Here is an 18,384-nt window from a genome sequence, read left to right as displayed (position 1 = left end):
AATTGTTTCCAATGGCTGAAGGGTCAATAACTGAAGGGCACAGATTTAAGGTGATTGGCCAAATAACCAGAGGTGACACGAGGAAAAACACAGCGAGTGGTTAGGATTTGGAAGGCACTGCCTGATAGGGTGGCAGATACAGATTCAATAGTAATCTTCAAAAGGGAAATGGATAAATACGTAAAGGAGAAAAAATTAAATGGATATGGGGAAAGAGTAGGGAGTGGGACTAACAGGATTGCTCTACGAAATAACCAGCGTAGACTCGATGGGCCGAATGGCCTCTTTCTGTGCGGTACTATTCTATGGCTTGATGATAATGGTTGTCAGTGGTTCACAAATCTCTGCCCTAGGCTTTTCAGCACTGTGGGATAAATACCACCGATAAATTATAAAAAGAAAAGACTTGCATTTATATAGCGCCTTTCACGACCACTGGACCTCTCAAAGCGCTTTACAGCCAATTAAGTACTTTTGGAATATAGTCATTGTTGTAATGTGGGAAATGCGGCAGCCAATTTGCACACAGCAAGCTCCCACAAATAGCAATGTGATGATGACCAGATCATATGTTTTAGATGTTTGTGGGATAAATATTGGCCAGGACACCGAGGATAACTCCCCTGCTCTTCTTCGAAATAGTGCCATGGGATCTTTTACATCCACCTGAAGAGCAGACGGGGCCTCGGTTTAACGTCTCATCCGAAAATACCGTATATTTATTGAGTTAGTTCATCTCAGCCAGGGAAGCAGCAGGCAGCTTCAATTGGCCTCAGTACCCCGGACTTGGAAAGGAAAAAATAACCATCTCGCGATGGCTAACCAGCAATTTCTGCTGGAAAGTGCAGGTGCATCAATTTTGGGGAGGGATAGGATTGGGCTTGGTTGTGACATTCAGTTAAAGATCCTAAGAGCTCTAACCGTTTGGGCTCACCTGAAAAATGTCCACTTAGAAACATAGAAATTTACAGCGCAGAAGGAAGCCATTTCGTGTCCACGCCGGCCGACAAAGAGCCACACGGCCCTTGGTCAGCAGCCCTGAAGGTTGCATATAAACCTATGAACAATGACGGAAAGGCAAAGAGCACCCAGCCCAACCAGTCCACCCTACACAACTGCGACACCCATCACACTGAAACATAATACTTTGGTGAAGTACTGCCATGTGATAAGGACCAATGTATTTATCCCCTGAAAAGCTAAAGATTCTTCTTCACAGTTACAACAAACTTAAGAGACATCGACAACAGAAAGCTCTACATTCAAGAAAACAAGTCACTTACTGCATTTGAAGAGTGATAGTGACATCTACGGGTGTGGTCTTGCTGACTGGAATTGAGTAAGTGTAATTCCCTGAGCTACAGAAGAGATCAGAGGACAGTTAGTGTTCAAGTAGAAGATGGCAGATGTAGACTGTGCGATTCCTTTCTCACAGTCAGTTTTCTGTTGTTTCGCAACTTTTTTAGGCATCAGTGCAATAGCCAATCCAGTACAACATGTAGAGGAAGCATTACCAGGACACCCTCAAAACCTCCCTGATAAAGTGCAACATCCCCACCAACACCTGGGAGACCCTGGCCAAAGATCGCCCTAAGTGGAGGAAGTGCATCCGGGAGGGCGCTGAGCACCTCGAGTCTCATCGCCGAGAGCATGCAGAAACCAAGCGCAGGCAGCGGAAAGAGCGTGCGGCAAACCTGTCCCACCCACCCTTTCCCTCAATGACTATCTGTCCCACCAGTGACAGGGACTGTGGCTCTCATATTGCACTGTTCAGCCACCTAAGGACTCATTTTTAGAGTGGAAGCAAGTCTTCCTCGATTCTGAGGGACTGCCTATGATGATGACAACATGTAAATACAGAATGAATAATACCATTGTTGCCATGGGAAACAAATACATTGACCTTCCCAAAATGAGGAGCATCTTTCAAACCATTTAAAATATCTGGGATAATGATTTTTGGGGTCAATTCCTCATTTTATGTACCATTTTGGGTTTAAGTTCATGTTCTCAATCTTTGCCCATTGCAGATATCAGTCCCAGTAGAGGGCTAATAAAATTAGCACAAGGGGCTTAGTTCCTCTGAGCTATTGTTTCAAATTATGTTACCAATAAAGTTCTGGGACAAAACTATTTCTTTTATCCACCTGGTTTCTGCTACTCAATGAGCATTTTCCAAAAAACAAATATTATAAATGACGCCAAAGCATAGCAGAGATAATGAGCCTGAAATTTCGATATCCTGGGTCCGTATGGAGTTTCTACGGACCCGGGAAGGCATCGGAAAAGCTGGCTTTCAGTGCACAATGTGCATGTGCTGAAAACCGGCTTTTCCGATCTGTCAAGTTTCTGGCTTGACAGATCCTCCGCATCTCGGGAGCGAGGACATTTGTACGGGCAAATTTCCGATATTTACGCTGACAAATGTCCTCAAAAATCTTGCGCCTGAAAAAGCAGGCGCATAGCCTACTTTTACAGGTGCAAGTGTTTTAAAAAACACAAAAACATCTAGAAATAAAGTTATGAAAACATAGTTTATTGTTTAAAAACCCTCCCCACAATGGTTAGTTAATTTTAAGGCGACATAATTAAAAAAACTTTAAAAAAGAAATCAAGACAATATTTTTTTATATTAATAACTTTAATTTAAATTAATCTTAAATATGTAGTGTATATTTTCTATTTTTTATTCGTGTTTTGGGTGTTTGGGGGGTTCCTGAACCCCTGGGTAAAATGGCACCAACAGGTGCACCGGAGCAAGAGGAAAAGGTCGCTGTCTTGCTGGGAGTCAGTAGAGGCAGCCCAGTGTCTCCATCTCCTGGCCCCTCTGGCACTGTGCAAGGCACAGATGGCACAGAAACTGAGGTGCATCAAGGAGTATGGAGAGAAAGCAGGAAAGGGGTACTGAGGTGAATGAATCAGCCATGATCTTATTGAATGGTGGTGCAGGCTCGAAGGGCCGAATGGCCTACTTCTGCACCTATTTTCTATGTTTCTATGTTTCTCATTCATAGTAATAGAAGTTTCGGACTCACGGAACTCCTATTACTATGAATGAGAATATACTATAGCTGATTGGCTGCCCAGAGCCATGTGACTCCAGCTCCAGGCCTGCGCACGTCCCGACGTGCACGAGCTGCGATGCGCAGCAAGAGGAGTCCTGTGCATCGGAAAGTCGAGCGGGCGCAGCACCTTCAGGTAGGTGCGCATTTTTTCTCTAAAATCTAGTCGAACGCCCGCGGGAAGGAGAAAGCGGAATTTTCTGGGCCAATGCGATTTAATGTAAAAAAATTCAAGGCCAGAACTTCCCTTTCAAATTATCCATTGTTGTAACTTAATTTAAATATTACTGTCTTGCACCAATTCATTTATCCACGCTGTGCAAAAATAGGGACGCTGATCCAGTATACTGCACCCAGTCAGTGTATATGTAGGAAAACTAACCCAGTATACTGCATCCATTAAGTGTCTATATAGCAGCACTGATCCGGGACAGCTCACATGGTAAATGTATATACAGGAGCAACAATAATTATAACGCAGCCCGTCAGTGTATACACAGGGACACTGTTCCGGATACCACAGCCAGTCAGTGTACATGTAGGTACAGTGATCGAGTCTACCACCCCAGTCCAGGTATATTTAGTGAACCTGATTTAATATACCACACCCAGACTGTGTATATCGGGACTCTGATCCAGTGCACTGCACCCAGTCACTGTGCACATACAGACCTGATCTAATAAAGCTGACCTGTAAAATGCTTTGTTTAATAGCCTGACTGAGAGCTTATTCTCCATCTGCATATATAAGGACACCAATTCAGTATGGCACATCAGCCCCTCTCTGTGTACATATAGGGAGCTTCATCCAGATTTCCGCCCCCAGTGATTGTGTATATTTCGGGGATCTTGATCTGGTATATCCTCGATTTTAGGGGTACGGTAACATGGTGGTTATGTGACTGGACTAATAATCCAGAGAGCCTGGACTAATGATCCGGAGACATGAGCTCAAATCCCAGCAGCTGGGGAATTTAAATTCAGTTAATTAAATAAATCTAGAATAAAAATCTATTATCAGTAATGGTGACCATGAAATTACCGGATTGTCATCTAAACCCATCTGCTTCACTCATGTCCTTCAGGGAAGGAAATCTGTCCGATATGTGACTCCAGACCCACAGCAATGTGGTTGACTCTTAACTGCCCTCTGAATAGGCGGCTCACCACCTCCTTCTCGAGGGCAATAAATGCCGGCAATGCCTACATCCCAGGAACTCATTTTGTTAATAAATTGCTTCCCCCGACCTCTTCCCGGTGTATACAGGGACCTTGATCCCATACAGCGAACCTATGAAGCATTCAGTCTATTATCCTGACTGGGAACTCTGTCCTCCTCACTGTTGTTGTCCTGCAGTAACACTGACATTTGATGGCATTTCAGTCACCACGCCAAGAAGCAGATGCCGCTGATATTTCATACCTGCAGGATCCTTGCTTCAGACAATACTGTTCGGAGATCACCAGACCATTCTCAACGATCCGGGCAGAAGTCAAGGTGGTATTCTTCACTTTTGGGAGGAGAAAGGGGATGGTTACAACTTGCCACAAAGAAACATGCATGTGTGTGTGTGTAGAGTGCAACCAGCAGGCCCCAATATCGACATGGGGCAGGGGGAGGGGGCGGGGGAGAGGGGGTGGGGAGCAGAGTTTCAGAGGGCTACCTGGAAGTCTGGGTGTCCCCACATGCTATGGAGTTTTAGCAAGAGCGGGAGCAGAGGTGAGAGCAGCGAGGATAGAGAGAGCAAGGAAAAGGATATACTTGCTTTGGAGGCAGTTCAGAGAAGGTTCACCAGGTTGATTCCGGGGATGAGGGGGTTGACTTATGAGGAAAGGTTGAGTAGGTTGGGCCTCTACTCATTGGAATTCAGAAGAATGAGAGGTGATCTTATTGAAATGTATACGATTATGAGGGGGCTTGACAAGGTGGATGCAGAGAGGATGTTTCCACTGATGGGGGAGATTAGAACTAAAGGGCATGATCTTAGAATAAGGGGCCACCCATTTAAAACAGAGATGAGGAGAAATTTCTTCTCTCAGAGGATCATGAATCTGTGGAATTCGCTGCCTCAGTGAGCTGTGGAAGCTGGGTCATTGAATAAATTTAAGACAGAAATAGACAGTTTCTTAACCGATAAGGGAATAAGCAGTTATGGGGAGCGGGCGGGGAAGTGGAGCTGAGTCCATGATCAGATCAGCTATGATCTTATTGAATGGTGGAGCAGGCACGAAGGGCCATATGGCCTACTCCTGTTCCTATTTCTTATGTTCTTATGATAGTAGGTAGGTGATTGGTTGGTGATAATTACAACATTTTTTTCTTTCTCTTAGCTAGTGCATTGGTTTAAACTAAGAGCTATAACTATTACATTAGCAAATAATAACTTAACTAGATAAACTAATTAATATAACTATAAACAATCATTTGATTAAAAACTTTCACTAATAAGCAAATAAATATTAAAAAGTCTCGGGATGGCAGGGCAGGCGATGTGTCGAGACTGTAGTATGTGGGAGTTTGTGGACAGCAAGACTGTCCTGGATTCCCACATCTGCAGGAAATGTCTCTGCCCTCAGTCACACCGGCTCAGAGTCATTGAGCCGGACTGCGAGCTGGAGACACTTCGAAACATGAGAGATGGCGAGGAATTTCTGGATAGTTTTATCCAGAATACAGTCACACCCCAAAGTAAAGCAAAGGTTCAGGAAAGGGAGTGTGTGACTGTTAGGGAGCCGGGTAGCGGAGATTTAGGAGAGGTTGAGAAGGAGGTCCAGCAGACACTGGTCCTGTTCAACAGGTACGATGCACTCGCTACCTGTGAGGACAAGGAGAAGGACCTTGTGGGGAGGGCAGGCACAACACAGACCATGGCACTGTGGCTCAGAAGGCTGTCGAAGGGGAGGCCGGGGGCGGGGAAGAGCAGAATAGGAATGTGGCAGTGACAGGGGATTCTATTGTTTGAGGGATAGATAGCATCTTCTGCAGCCAAGGACAAGAATCCCGAAGGGTGTGGTGCCCACCTGGTGCCAGGGTAAGGGATATCTCATGGCGGCTGGTGAGCAATTTGGAACGGGAGGGGGCAAATCCAATTGTTGTGGTCCATGTCAGAACAACGACTTAGGCACGAGCAGGGAGGAGGTCCTGTTAAGGGAGTATCAGGAGCTAAATTAAAAATCTCTGGATTATTGCCTGAGCCACGTGCAAATTGGCGTAGAAGCAGACAGATTGGGAGAATTAACACATGGCTAAAGGGATGGTGTGGGGAAACAGGGGTTCCTTTTCGTGCGATGATGGCAGCAGTACTGGGGTAGGCAGGGGCTGTACCAATGGGACCAGTACCACCTGAACCGGGATGGGACCCATGTTCTAGCAGAGAGGGTAAATAGGGAGGTGACAAAGGCTTTAAACTAGTAAGACAGGGGGAGGGATATACAAGAAATGTAACCAGCTTAAATATAAACAAAACAGGAAAAGAGAGCATAGGAAAAAATTAAGTAAGGGAGGACATTGATGGCCAGGGAATAAATAGAGTTATAGAACTGGAGTTTAAAAAGATGGTTAAAAATAAAGTGAGAGGAACTGCTATTAATAATGAGTTTAACTGTCTGTACAGCAACATACAGTGTCCATAATAGAACAGGGGAGCTAGAGGTAATCATACATTGTGAGGAACCAGATGTAGTAGGGATTACTGAGACATGGCTATAGAAAAATCAGGACTGGGAATTAAACGTTGCAGGGTATTACATATTCAGAAAAGATAAGAGAGGGGAAAAGGGGAGTTGGAGTAGCTGTACTTATTAGGGATAACATAATGGTAGTAGTAAAAAGTGGCGCAGCTATGAGCAAGACAAAAATAGAGTCCATGTGGATAGAGTTAAAAGATAATAAAGGATCAATCGCATTAATAGGGATAGTCTACAGATGACCAAATAGTGGAAGGGAGGTGGAGGAAGAAATATGCAGACAAATTAGGGAAATGAGTAAAAAACATAGAATAATAATCCTGGGGGATTTCAACTACCGCGATATTAATTGTACAGAAGAGGTAGGTAAGGGGGATAAGGGAATGGAGTTCCTACAATGCACAGAACTCCTTTCTAACCCAATATGTAAAAAGCCTAACAAGGGAGGATTTGCTATTGGATCTAGTAATGGGGAATGAACCAGAGCAGATAAGAGAAGTAAGAGTAGGGGAATATTTAGGCAATAGTGACCATAATATATAAAACTATAGACCAGTTAGCCTAACATCTGTCATTGGGAAAATGCTGGAGTCCATTATTAAGGAAGCAGTAGTGGGACATTTGGAAAAGCATAATTCAATCAAGCAGAGTCAGCGTGGTTTTATGAAAGGGAAATCATGTTTGACAAATTTGGTGGAGTTCTTTGAGGATGTAACAAGCAGGGTGGATAAGGGGGAACCAGTGAATGTGGTGTATTTGGATTTCCAGAAGGCATTCGATAAGGTGCCACATAAGAGTTTACTGCACAAGATAAAAGCTCACGGGGTTGGGGGTACTATATTAGCATGGATAGAGGATTGGCTAACTAACAGAAAACAAAAAGTCGGGATAAATGAATATTTTCCAGTTGGCAAACAGTGACTAGTGGGGTGCCGCAGGGATCAGTGCTGGGGCCTCAAATATTTACAATCTATATTAATGACTTGGATGAAGGGACCGAGTGTAATGTAACCAAGTTTGCTAATGAAGATGGGTGGGAAAACAAATTGTGAGGAGGACACAAAAATCTACAAAGGGATATGGACAGGCTAAATGAGTGGGCAAACATTTGGCAAATGGAGTATAATGTGGGAAAATTTGAGGTTATCCACTTTGGCAGAAATAATAGAAAAGCAAATTATAATTTAAATGGAGAAAAATTGCAAAGTGCTGCAGTACAGAGAGACCTGGGGTCCTTCTGCATGAAACACAAAATGTTAGTAAGAAGGTACAGCAAGTAATCAGGAAGGCAAATAGAATGTTGGCCTTTATTGCAAGGGGGATGGAGTATAAATGTAGGGAAGTCCTGCTACAACTGTACAGGGTATTGGTGAGGCCACACCTAGGGTACTGTGCACAGTTCTGGTCTCCGTATTTAAGGAAGGATATACTTGCATTGGAGGAGGTTCACCAGGTTGATTCCGGAGATGCAGGGGTTGACTTATGAGGATAGGTTGAGTAGTTTGGGCCTATACACATTGGAGTTCAGAAGAATGAGAGGTAATCTTATCGAAACTTATAAGATTATGAGGGGGCTCGACAAGGTGGATGCAGAGAGGATATTTCCACTCATAGGGGAAACTAAAACTAGGGGATATAGTATTAGAATAAAGAGCCACCCATTTAAGGTGAGAAGAAATGTCTTCCCTCAGAGGGTTGTAAATCTATGGAATTCTCTGCCCCAGAGAGCTGTGGCGGCAGTGTCATTGAATATATTTAAGGTGGAGATAGACGGATTTTTGAGAGATAAGGCAATAAAGGGTTATGGGGAGCGGGCAGGGAAGTGGAGTTGAGTCCATGATCAGATCAGCCATAATCTCATTGAATGGCGGAGCAGGCTCGAGGGGCTAAATGGCCTACTCCTGCTCCTATTTCTTATGTTCTTATGTTCTTATAATATAATACGCTTTAAAATAATAATTGAGAAGGGCATAAGTATGATGAAGACCAGTGTAATCGATTGGAGAAAAACTGATTTTATGGGGCTGAGAATAGAAGTTGGGAAAATAAAATGAATAATATTGGCAAACAATGATGTGAACAACAATGGGAAACATTTAAAAATATATTCAACAGAGTCCAGGAAAAATATATATCCGCTAAAAAACAAGAACAAACTAAACACTAATGAGACACCATGGACGAATAAAGCCATAAGGGAAAAATTGAGGGTTAGGAAAGAGGCATACATCAAATATATGGACAGCAGGCGAGTGCATGATAAGGGAGAATACGAAGAGATTAGGAGAGAAGTCAAAAAAACAATTAGGAAGGCAAAGAGGAACTATGACATTAAAGTTAACAAGGAACATAAAACAAAATAGTAAAATATTTTACAAGCACGTAATATAAATTGGAAGGTTGGGATGGGAATAGGGCCACTAAGGGATGGACAAAATAATACCACAGGCAGCGATAGAGAGATGGTAGAAATATTAACTAATTATTTTGCTTCTATATTTACCAGGGAGATAGACAGGTGGACATGACACCGGATGATGAGATTAGTAATGAGATAACTGCATTTAAAATAAAAAGAGGGGATATATTAAATAAACTGATCAAACTCAAAGAGAATAAAACTCTTGCTTCGGATGGATTACATCCACGCATTTTAAATCCACGCATTTTAAAAGAATCTAAGGAAGAGATAGCAGAGGCATTACTGCATATATTTAATAATTTATTTGAAAAAGGTGTAGTGCCAGAGGACTGGTGGATAGCTAACATAATATCTATATTTAAGAAGGGGGACAGAACATGTCTATAGACCAGTCAGCTTAACATCGGTGGTAGGAAAAAGACTGGAATCCCGACTAAAGGAGAAAATAGAAGAAAATGTAGAAACCAAAAATATAATAACGAATAGTCAGCATGGATTTCAAAAGGAAAATCTTGCTTGACCAACCTCATTGAATTTTTTGAAAAGGTCACAGAGAGAATAGGCAAGGTTAATGTAGCCAATGTACTTTATCCAGATTTTCAAAGGGCCTTCGATAAGGTACCACACGATACCACACAGCGGCGAGGAGGCCCCGACCTGCGAGGGAACATCAGTGGCAGGTCAGGGCCATAAAAGGAGCAGTGTTCAGAGGCCCAGGGAGCAGGGTGGAGGCCACTACAAGGTACAGCGTGAGCTGGTGCAGGGGGGCGACGGCTGTGAAGTGTGACATCATCGAGATCCAGGTCAGTGATTGGAGCGTGGGCAGGTACAGCAGGAGCGGCGAGATCGGGGCGAAGGAGCGGCGAGAGACTGTAGAGGGATGTGATCGGGGCCCAGGGGAGGCGTGAGTTCGGGGTCAAAGGCCCAGGGGCAGCACGGGCCAGCTCACACTGCGATATGTGTGCACACTAGGTCCATGCAGCAGAGCAGGTCTCCAGTCGTCTTGGGTAACCCTTGCCACTGGACCAAGGCCTAGCTCTGTCAAGCCCGTGTTGGCTGGTGTGCACCGGTCACCACGCGTTAAAAGAATCCACGCACAGGCATCTTCCACCCTTCAGGATGTAGTTCGGGATCCGGAATATTAGGTCCTTCATTGAAACACCTGTGAACTCATCCCTTTTCTTTGGTGTGGAAGCAAGTCATCCTCGTTTCGAGGGACTACCTATGATGATGACACAATAGACTGGTGAACAAGGTTAGAGAATGCAGTCAGGGGACAAGTAACAGAATGGATCGCTAGCTGGCTTCAAGACAGAAAGCAGAGAGTAGGGGTAAAGGGTAACTATTCACAGTGGCAGAAGGTGGGTAGTGGTGTTCCACAAGGATCAGTGCTGGGACCACTGTTGGTCACAATTTATATTAACGATTTAGACTTTGAAATCAAAAACATAATTTCTAAAATTGCGGTGGCACCAAATCTGGAGGATAGTCAAGACTGAGGAGGACTGCAACACATTACAGGAGGAAATGAATAAACTTGCAGAATGGGCATATAATTAGCAAATGAAGTTCAACACAGATAATTGTGAGGTATTATGTTTTGGGAGGAAGAATAGGGAGATCACTTATTACTGGGAGGGTGAGAGTCTGGGTGGGGTAAAGGAACAAAGGGATCTCGGAGTACAAATACACAAATCACTAAAAGTTGCGACACGGGTTAGCAAGGCTGTAAAAAAAGCAAACCAAGAACTAGGGTTTATTTCTAGAGGTATAGAATTGAAAAATAGGGAAGTTATGCTAAACCTGTATCGAACCTTGGTTAGACCACACTGCGTACAGTTCTAGTGGCCATATTATAAAAAGGATGTAGAGGCACTAGAGAGGGTGCTGAGAAGATTTACAAGGATGATACCAGAAATGCGAGGGTATACATATCAGGAAAGGATGAACAGGCTTGGTAATTTTTCTCTTGAAAAGAGAAGGCGGAGGGGTGACCTAATCGAGATCTTTAAAATGATGAAAGGTTTTGATAGAGTGGATACAGAGAGAATGTTTCCACTTGTGGGGAAGAGCAAAATAAGATAGTCACCAAGAAATCAAATATGGAATTCTGAAAAAACTTATTTACCCAGAGAGTGGTGAGAATGTGGAACTCGCTAGCACAGGGAGTGGCTGAAGCGAGTGGTATCGATGCATTTAAGGGGCGGTTAGATAAGATATGCGGGAGAAGGGAAAAGAGGGTTATGCTGATAGATTTAGATGAGGAAAGACAGGAGGAGGCTCGAGTGGAGCATAAACTCCGGCATGGACTGGTTGGGCCGAATGATCTGTTTCTGTGCCATATATCCTATGTAAACTCCACAGCGTGTGACTTTTCTCCTGGACAGGCTCCCCGCTCGGAAGTCAGCCTGATTGACAGGCTTGGCGTCCAGTTCGGTGGGGAGCAGTCCATAGTCACAGGTACAGGGATCCCGGGAGGGGTCCGAGTCTGGTGGGCAGATCCAATCCCCAAAATCTACTCGCCTCCCTTCAGCTGCCGAGTTTCCCGGGACCTGGGAAATCCGGCAGGCGACAGTTAAACCTGTAAAGTTGGTCAAATCAGAGGCTGCCAGCCTCATTCAAATATTTAAATTGCTAATCCACCTCCAGGGACCGGGTTGGTGGCCTGCCCCTTATCCCACCTCCATTAATCCCGGAGCGGGTTGGAGGCGGGTTTCAGATTTAAAAAAATGTTTACACGTGACACAACCCCAACTCACACATTTTGTGGGGTTAAAATTCACCCTGTGGTGTCTACATGTAGTAGTGTGAATGTAATGTGTTCGTAGTGTGTGTGTAGCATGTATATAGGTGTGTAGTATGTGTGGTGTGTGTAGTATGTACTTGGTGTGTTAATGTGATGTGTATAGTGTGCGCAGTGTGGGAAATGTATTATTTGTGCATCCAATTAAAGTATGAAAAGAATAAAAGTATGATTGATCAAAAATACAACTGTTCCTGTAATTAACTTCAAATCTCTTCAACTCCCCCCCCCCTTCCCCAATTATCTACTGCCATATTGAAAAGAAAGCACAGAACTAGAAAAGGCAATTTGGCCCATCAAGCCTGCTTCCCCCACAGACATGTACAACGATTTTTGTAAAACTTTTAAAATCAAGCGCCGCTTTTTTTTTTAAGAGCACCATCAATAGGTCTACAACTTTTTTAGTTGAGGCCATCAATCAAATCAAATGCCCCCTTATTACAGGGGGCACTATAACCAACAAATAAACAAATTACATTTTGGCCATCAACTTAATTCAAATTAAAATGTGGTTGCCGGGGATGATGATGCACTCCAGGCCCTCTGGCACCCACAGAGATGTACATAGGATACACAGCATAGAAACAAAGCATTCAGCCCAACCAGTCCATGCCAGCGTTTATGCTCCACTCGAGCCTTCTCCCGTCTTTCCTCATCTAACTCTATCAGCAACCCCTTCCCTCGTATGTTTATCCTGCCTCCCATTAAATGCATCGATACTATTCACCTCAACCACTCCCTGTGGCAGCGAGTTCCACATTCTCACCACTCTCTGGGTAAAGAAGTTTCTTCTGAATTCCTTATTGGATTTCTTGGTGACTATCTTATATTGATGGCCTCTAGTTTTGCTCTTCCCCCACTAGTGGAAACATTCTCTCTGTGTCTTCTCTATCAAAACTTTTCATAATTTTAAAGACCTCAATTAGATCGCCCCTCAGCCTTACACAAAACTGACAGCAGTCAGTTGTTTGTTCTGCGACAAATACCGTCTCCCCTAATGTACACCAGTGTCAAGTATTTCAGAAATAGCCGGGAGTAAACTGCATCAACACGGCTAGAACTCACTGTCTGTGTTGCCGTCGGTTGGGTCCATTTGCCCGGTGCTTCTTTGTCTGCGTGTCCGCAGATTGGGCAGTTTATTCTGCGTACTGGCATAGCGAGGAGGAAACTTTGATTTGCCGTGGATGTTGGTGATCTGCGGTGGCGGAGGGCTGTAATTGTTTGAGCCGGATCCAGAGGCACTAACCCCATCCCTGGGAGATGTCTGCCTGCCATTGTAGCCGTTTTGATTCTCATTGACTGAAGATTTGGCTTTGATGTTGCTGGTGGAGGATGTGCCAGTTTGATCTGGAATCACCAAGAATATTAAACAGAGAACAGCAGTGTTTCTTTTCAGCGTACATCACACAAAAGAAACTGAGGTACGTATTGCTGAAGAGGGAAAGGCATCTACACTTACCAGCAGTGGAATGGTTAGTGCTAGTTGAAGAAGGGGTCAATGGGATGGTAGTCACTGGCAAGATGCTATTGGCGGGTGGATTTGTAGAGTTAAGGGGGCAGCACAGTACTTCACATGGAGAGGTGTAGCAGATACTAAGTGGACGAAGGGAATGGGACACAGGAGAAGCAGGTGAAGGCATACCAACTGCAAATAGAAAGAAAGTGTTTGCAACGTAAAAAATAATGCAAGTTTAGCAATGACTAAAACTCTATTAATATAATCCCAACTATTAGAAATATGAAATTGTAACATGCTAGTGTCTTTCAGAGAGACAGAAATCCAAGTATTTCTCCAAATTATCATGTATGTAACCTTCATGTAACAACATGCAATACTGTATATACTTGAGAAATGCACACATTGACCACAGGGGGTGAACTTGTGGGAGATACTCCTCACCTGGTCATCCAGGTATATAAAGGGAGGTCCCACGCAGGGTCATCACTTCTTGGTCCTGTGAAGAAAGGTTCAGGTCACAGAGTGACCTTAACCATAGAATGTGCCTCGTGTGGATTTGTGGTATTGTGTAAGGACTTTACACATATTATGCAAACTAAGTAAAAGGAATCGATTCACAGCTGCCGATGACTGTACAGCTTGTGTGTGTTCAGTGTCAGTTCCTGCACAGTACACATCTGGTAAACAGAAATGATTCAATCCTGTCAATTAGTGCAGCCCATGTATGTCTCAATGTCAGCTCCTGTATCTGTACCTGGACCTGATATCATTGTCATCATCATAGGCAGTCCCTCGGAATTGAGGAAGACTTGCTTCCACTCTTAAAATGAGTCCTTAGGTGGCTGAACAGTCCAATACGAGAACCACAGATTGTGTCACAGGTGGGACAGATAGTCTTTGAGGGAAGGGGAGGGTGGGACTGGTTTGCCGCACACTCTTTCCGCTGCCTGCGTTTGGTTTCTGCATGCTCTCGGCAACGAGACTCGAGGTGCTCAGCGCCCTCCCGGATGCACTTCCTCCACTTAGGGCGGTCTTTGGCCAGGGACTCCCAGGTGTCAGTGGGGATGTCGCACTTTATCAATGAGGCTTTGCGGGTGTCCTTGAAACGTTTCCTCTGCCCACCTTTGGCTCATTTGCCATGAAGGAGTTCCAAGTAATACCTGTACAAGGATGGAGGGGAGGAGCGAACGCAATTCTATTGTAAGGGGAATAGATAGACGTTTCTGCGGCAGCAACCGAGACTCCAGGATGGTATGTTGCCTCCCTGGTGCAAGGGTCAAGGATGTCTCGGAGCGGGTGCAGGACATTTTGAAGAGGGAGGGTGAACAGCCAGGTGTCGTGGTGCATATAGGTAAAAAATGGGATGAGGTCCTACAAGACGAATTTAGGGAGCTAGGAGCTAAATTAAAAAGTAGGACCTCAAAAGTAGTAATCTCAGGATTGCTACCAGTGCCACGTGCTAGTCAGAGTAGGAATCGCAGGATAGCTCAGATGAATACGTGGCTTGAGGAGTGGTGCAGCAGGGAGGGATTCAAATTCCTGGGGCATTGGAACCGGTTCTGGGGGAGGTGGGACCAGTACAAACTGGAGGTCTGCACCTGGGCAGGACCGGAACCAATGTCCGAGGGCTGTTGGGGAGGGGTCAAACTAATATGGCAGAAGGATGGGAACCTATGCAGGGAGACAGAGGGAAGTAGAATGGGGGCAGAAGCAAAAGATAGAAAGAAGAAAAGTAAAAGTGGAGGGCAGAGAAACCCAAGGCAAAAATCAAAAAAGGCCACATTACAGCAAAATTCTAAAGGGGCAAAGTGTATTAAAAAGACAAGCCTGAAAGCTCTGTGCCTCAATGCGAGGAATATTCGGAATAAGGTGGACAAATTAACTGCACAGATAGCAGTTAGCGGATATGATGTAATTGGCATCACGGAGACATGGCTCCAGGGTGACCAAGGCGGGGAACTCCACATCCAGGGGTATTCAACATTTAGGAAGGCTAGACAGAAGGAAAAGGACTCTGGGTGGCGTTGCTGGTTAAAGAGGAAATTAATGCAATAGTAGTGTGGAATCAGTATGGGTGGAGCTACGGAATACCAAAGGGCAGAAAACGTTAGTGGGAGTTGTATACAGACCACCAAACAGTAGTAATGAGGATGGGGACAGCATCAAATAAGAAATTAGGGATGTGTGCAATAAAGGTACAGCAGTTATCATGGGCGGCTTTAATCTACATATTGATTGGGCTAACCAAACTGGTAGCAATGCGGTGGAGGAGGATTTCCTGGAGTGTATTAGGGATGGTTTTCTAGACCAATATGTCAAGGAACCAACTAGAGGGCTGGCTATCCTAGACTGGGTGATGTGTAATGAGAAAGGACTAATTAACAATTTTGTTGTGCGAGGCCCTTTGGGGAAGAGTGACTATAATATGGTAGAATTCTTTATCAAGATGGAGAGTGGCACAGTTAATTCAGAGACTAGGGTCCTGAACTTAAGGAAAGGTAACTTCGATGGTATGAGACGTGAATTGGCTAGAATAGACTGGCGAGTGATACTTAAAGGGTTAACGGTGGATAGGCAATGGCAAACATTTAAAGATCACATGGATGAACTTCAACAATTGTACATCCCTGTCTGGAGTAAAAATAAAACGGGGAAGGTGGCTCCACCGTGGCTAACAAGGGAAATTAAGGACAGTGTTAAATCCAAGGAAGAGGCATATAAATTGGCCAGAAAAAGCAGCAAACCTGAGGACTGGGAGAATTTTGTAATACAGCAGAGGAGGACAAAGGGTTTAATTAGGAGGGGGAAAATAGAGTATGAGAGGAAGCTTGCTGGGAACATAAAAACTGACTGCAAAAGCTTCTATAGATATGTGAAGAGAAAAAGATTATTGAAAACAAACCTATGACCTTGCAGTCAGATTCAGGTGAATTTATAAATGGGGAACAAAGAAATGGTGGACCAGTTAAACAAATAGTTTGGTCTGTCTTCACGAAGGAAGACACAAATAACCTTCCAGAAATACTAGGGGACCAAGGGTCTAGTGAGAAGGAGGAACTGAAGGAAATCCTTATTAGGCAGGAAATTGTGTTAGGGAAATTGATGGGATTGAAGGCTGATAAATCCCCGGGGCCTGATAGTCTGCATCCCAGAGTAATTAAGGAAGTAGCCCTCGAAATAGTGGATGCATTGGTGATCATTTTCCAACAGTCTATCGAATCTGGATCGATTCCTATGGACTGGAGGGTAACTAATCTAACACCACTTTTTATGAAAGGAGGGAGAGAGAAATGGGTAATTATAGACCGGTTAGCCTGACATCAGTAGTGGGAAAAATGTTGGAATCAATTATTAAAGATGAAATAGCAGCACATTTGGAAAGCAGTGACGGGATCGGTCCAAGTCAGCATGGATTTATGAAAGGGAAATCCTGCTTGACAAATCTTCTAGAATTTTTTGAGGATGTAATTGGTAGAGTGGACAAGGGAGAACCAGTGGATGTGGTGTATATGGACTTCCAAAAGGCTTTTGACAAGGTCTCACACAAGAGATTGGTGTGCAAAATTAAAGCACATGGTATTGGGGGTAATGTACTGACGTGGATAGAAAACTGGTTGGCAGACAGGAAGCAGAGAGTCAGGATAAACGGGTCCTTTTCAGAATGGCAGGCAGTGACTAGTGTAGTCCTGCAGGGCTCAGTGCTGGGACCCCAGCTATTTACAATATATATTATTGTTTTGGATGAGGGAATTGAGTGTAATATCTCCAAGTTTGCAGATGACACTAAGCTGGGTGGTGGTGTGAGCTGTGAAGAGGACGCTAAAAGGCTGCAGGGTGACTTGGACAGGTTAGGTGAGTGGGCAAATGTGTGACAGATGCAGTATAATGTGGATAAATGTGAGGTTATCCACTTTGGTGGCAAAAACAGGGAGGCAGAATATTATCTGAATGGCGGCAGATTAGGAAAAGGGAAGGTGCAACGAGACCTGGGTGTCATGGTACATCAGTCATTGAAAGTTGGTATGCAGGTACAGCAGGCGGTGAAGAAGGCATATGGTATGTTGGCCTTCATAGCTAGGGGATTTGAGTATGGGAGCAGGGAGGTCTTACTGCAGCTGTACAGGGCCTTGGTGAGGCCTCACCTGGAATATTGTGTTCAGTTTTAGTCTCCTAATCTGCGGAAGGGCATTCTTGCTATTGAGGGAGTGTAGCGAAGGTTCACCAGACTGATTCCCGGGATGGCAGGACTGACATATGAGGAGAGACTGGAACGACTGGGCCTGTATTCACTGGAGTTTAGAAGGATGAGAGGATCATAGAAACATATAAAATTCTGACTGGACTGGACAGGTTAGATGCAGGAAGAATGTTCCCGATGTTGGGGAAGTCCAGAATCAGGGGACATAGTCTAAGGATAAGGGGTAAGCCATTTAGGACCGAGATGCGGAGAAACTTCTTCACTCAGAGAGTTGTTAATCTGTGGAATTCCCTACCGCAGAGAGTTGTTGATGCCAGTTCATTGGATATATTCAAGAGGGAGTTAGATATGGCCCTTACGGCTAAAGGGATCAAGGGGTATGGGAGAGAAAGCAGGAAAGGGGTACTGAGGTGAATGATCAGCCATGATCTTATTGAATGGCGGTGCAGGCTCGAAGGGCCGAATGTCCTACTCCTGCACCTATTTTCTATGTTTCTGTAAGCTATCCTTTGCCATCCAACTGAATTTAAATCCAGCCCAGTTAGAGGCAAATGTCTCCTCTGTCTGTTGGATACAAGTATTTTTGTGAAGTGTTTGAGGCAGTCACATCAGAGCAGAAACCTTCCGATTGTTGGGGCACCGATTGGCACTAAGCTGGCAATGGTGCTCAGAGAGACCACAGGATAGCTGGTGTGGGAAATGCACACAGCTGACAATCGTGCAGTAGGGGGCGCTGTTCTCACACATGTTTAA

General features: G+C 44.4%; 1 protein-coding gene across 4 annotated transcripts in view; it reads right to left on the bottom strand.

Annotated features, from left to right (window-relative positions):
- myrf (myelin regulatory factor) overlaps positions 1 to 18,384 on the bottom strand; it is a 371,110-nt gene that overhangs the window by 15,094 nt on the left and 337,632 nt on the right. For all 4 annotated transcript variants that reach the window (XM_070898666.1, XM_070898668.1, XM_070898667.1 and 1 more), the window contains exons 21-24: positions 13,434 to 13,619; positions 13,040 to 13,321; positions 4,486 to 4,573; positions 1,284 to 1,358 (exon numbers count right to left, since the gene is read on the bottom strand). In XM_070898666.1, coding sequence (XP_070754767.1) covers positions 1,284 to 1,358; positions 4,486 to 4,573; positions 13,040 to 13,321; positions 13,434 to 13,619 — 631 coding nt within the window. The remainder of the gene's footprint in view (positions 1 to 1,283; positions 1,359 to 4,485; positions 4,574 to 13,039; positions 13,322 to 13,433; positions 13,620 to 18,384) is intronic.

This window comes from Pristiophorus japonicus, chromosome 14 (genome assembly GCF_044704955.1).
Source record: "Pristiophorus japonicus isolate sPriJap1 chromosome 14, sPriJap1.hap1, whole genome shotgun sequence".
Lineage (NCBI taxonomy): Eukaryota > Metazoa > Chordata > Chondrichthyes > Pristiophoridae > Pristiophorus > Pristiophorus japonicus.
This window is presented reverse-complemented; position numbering and strand designations above follow the sequence as displayed.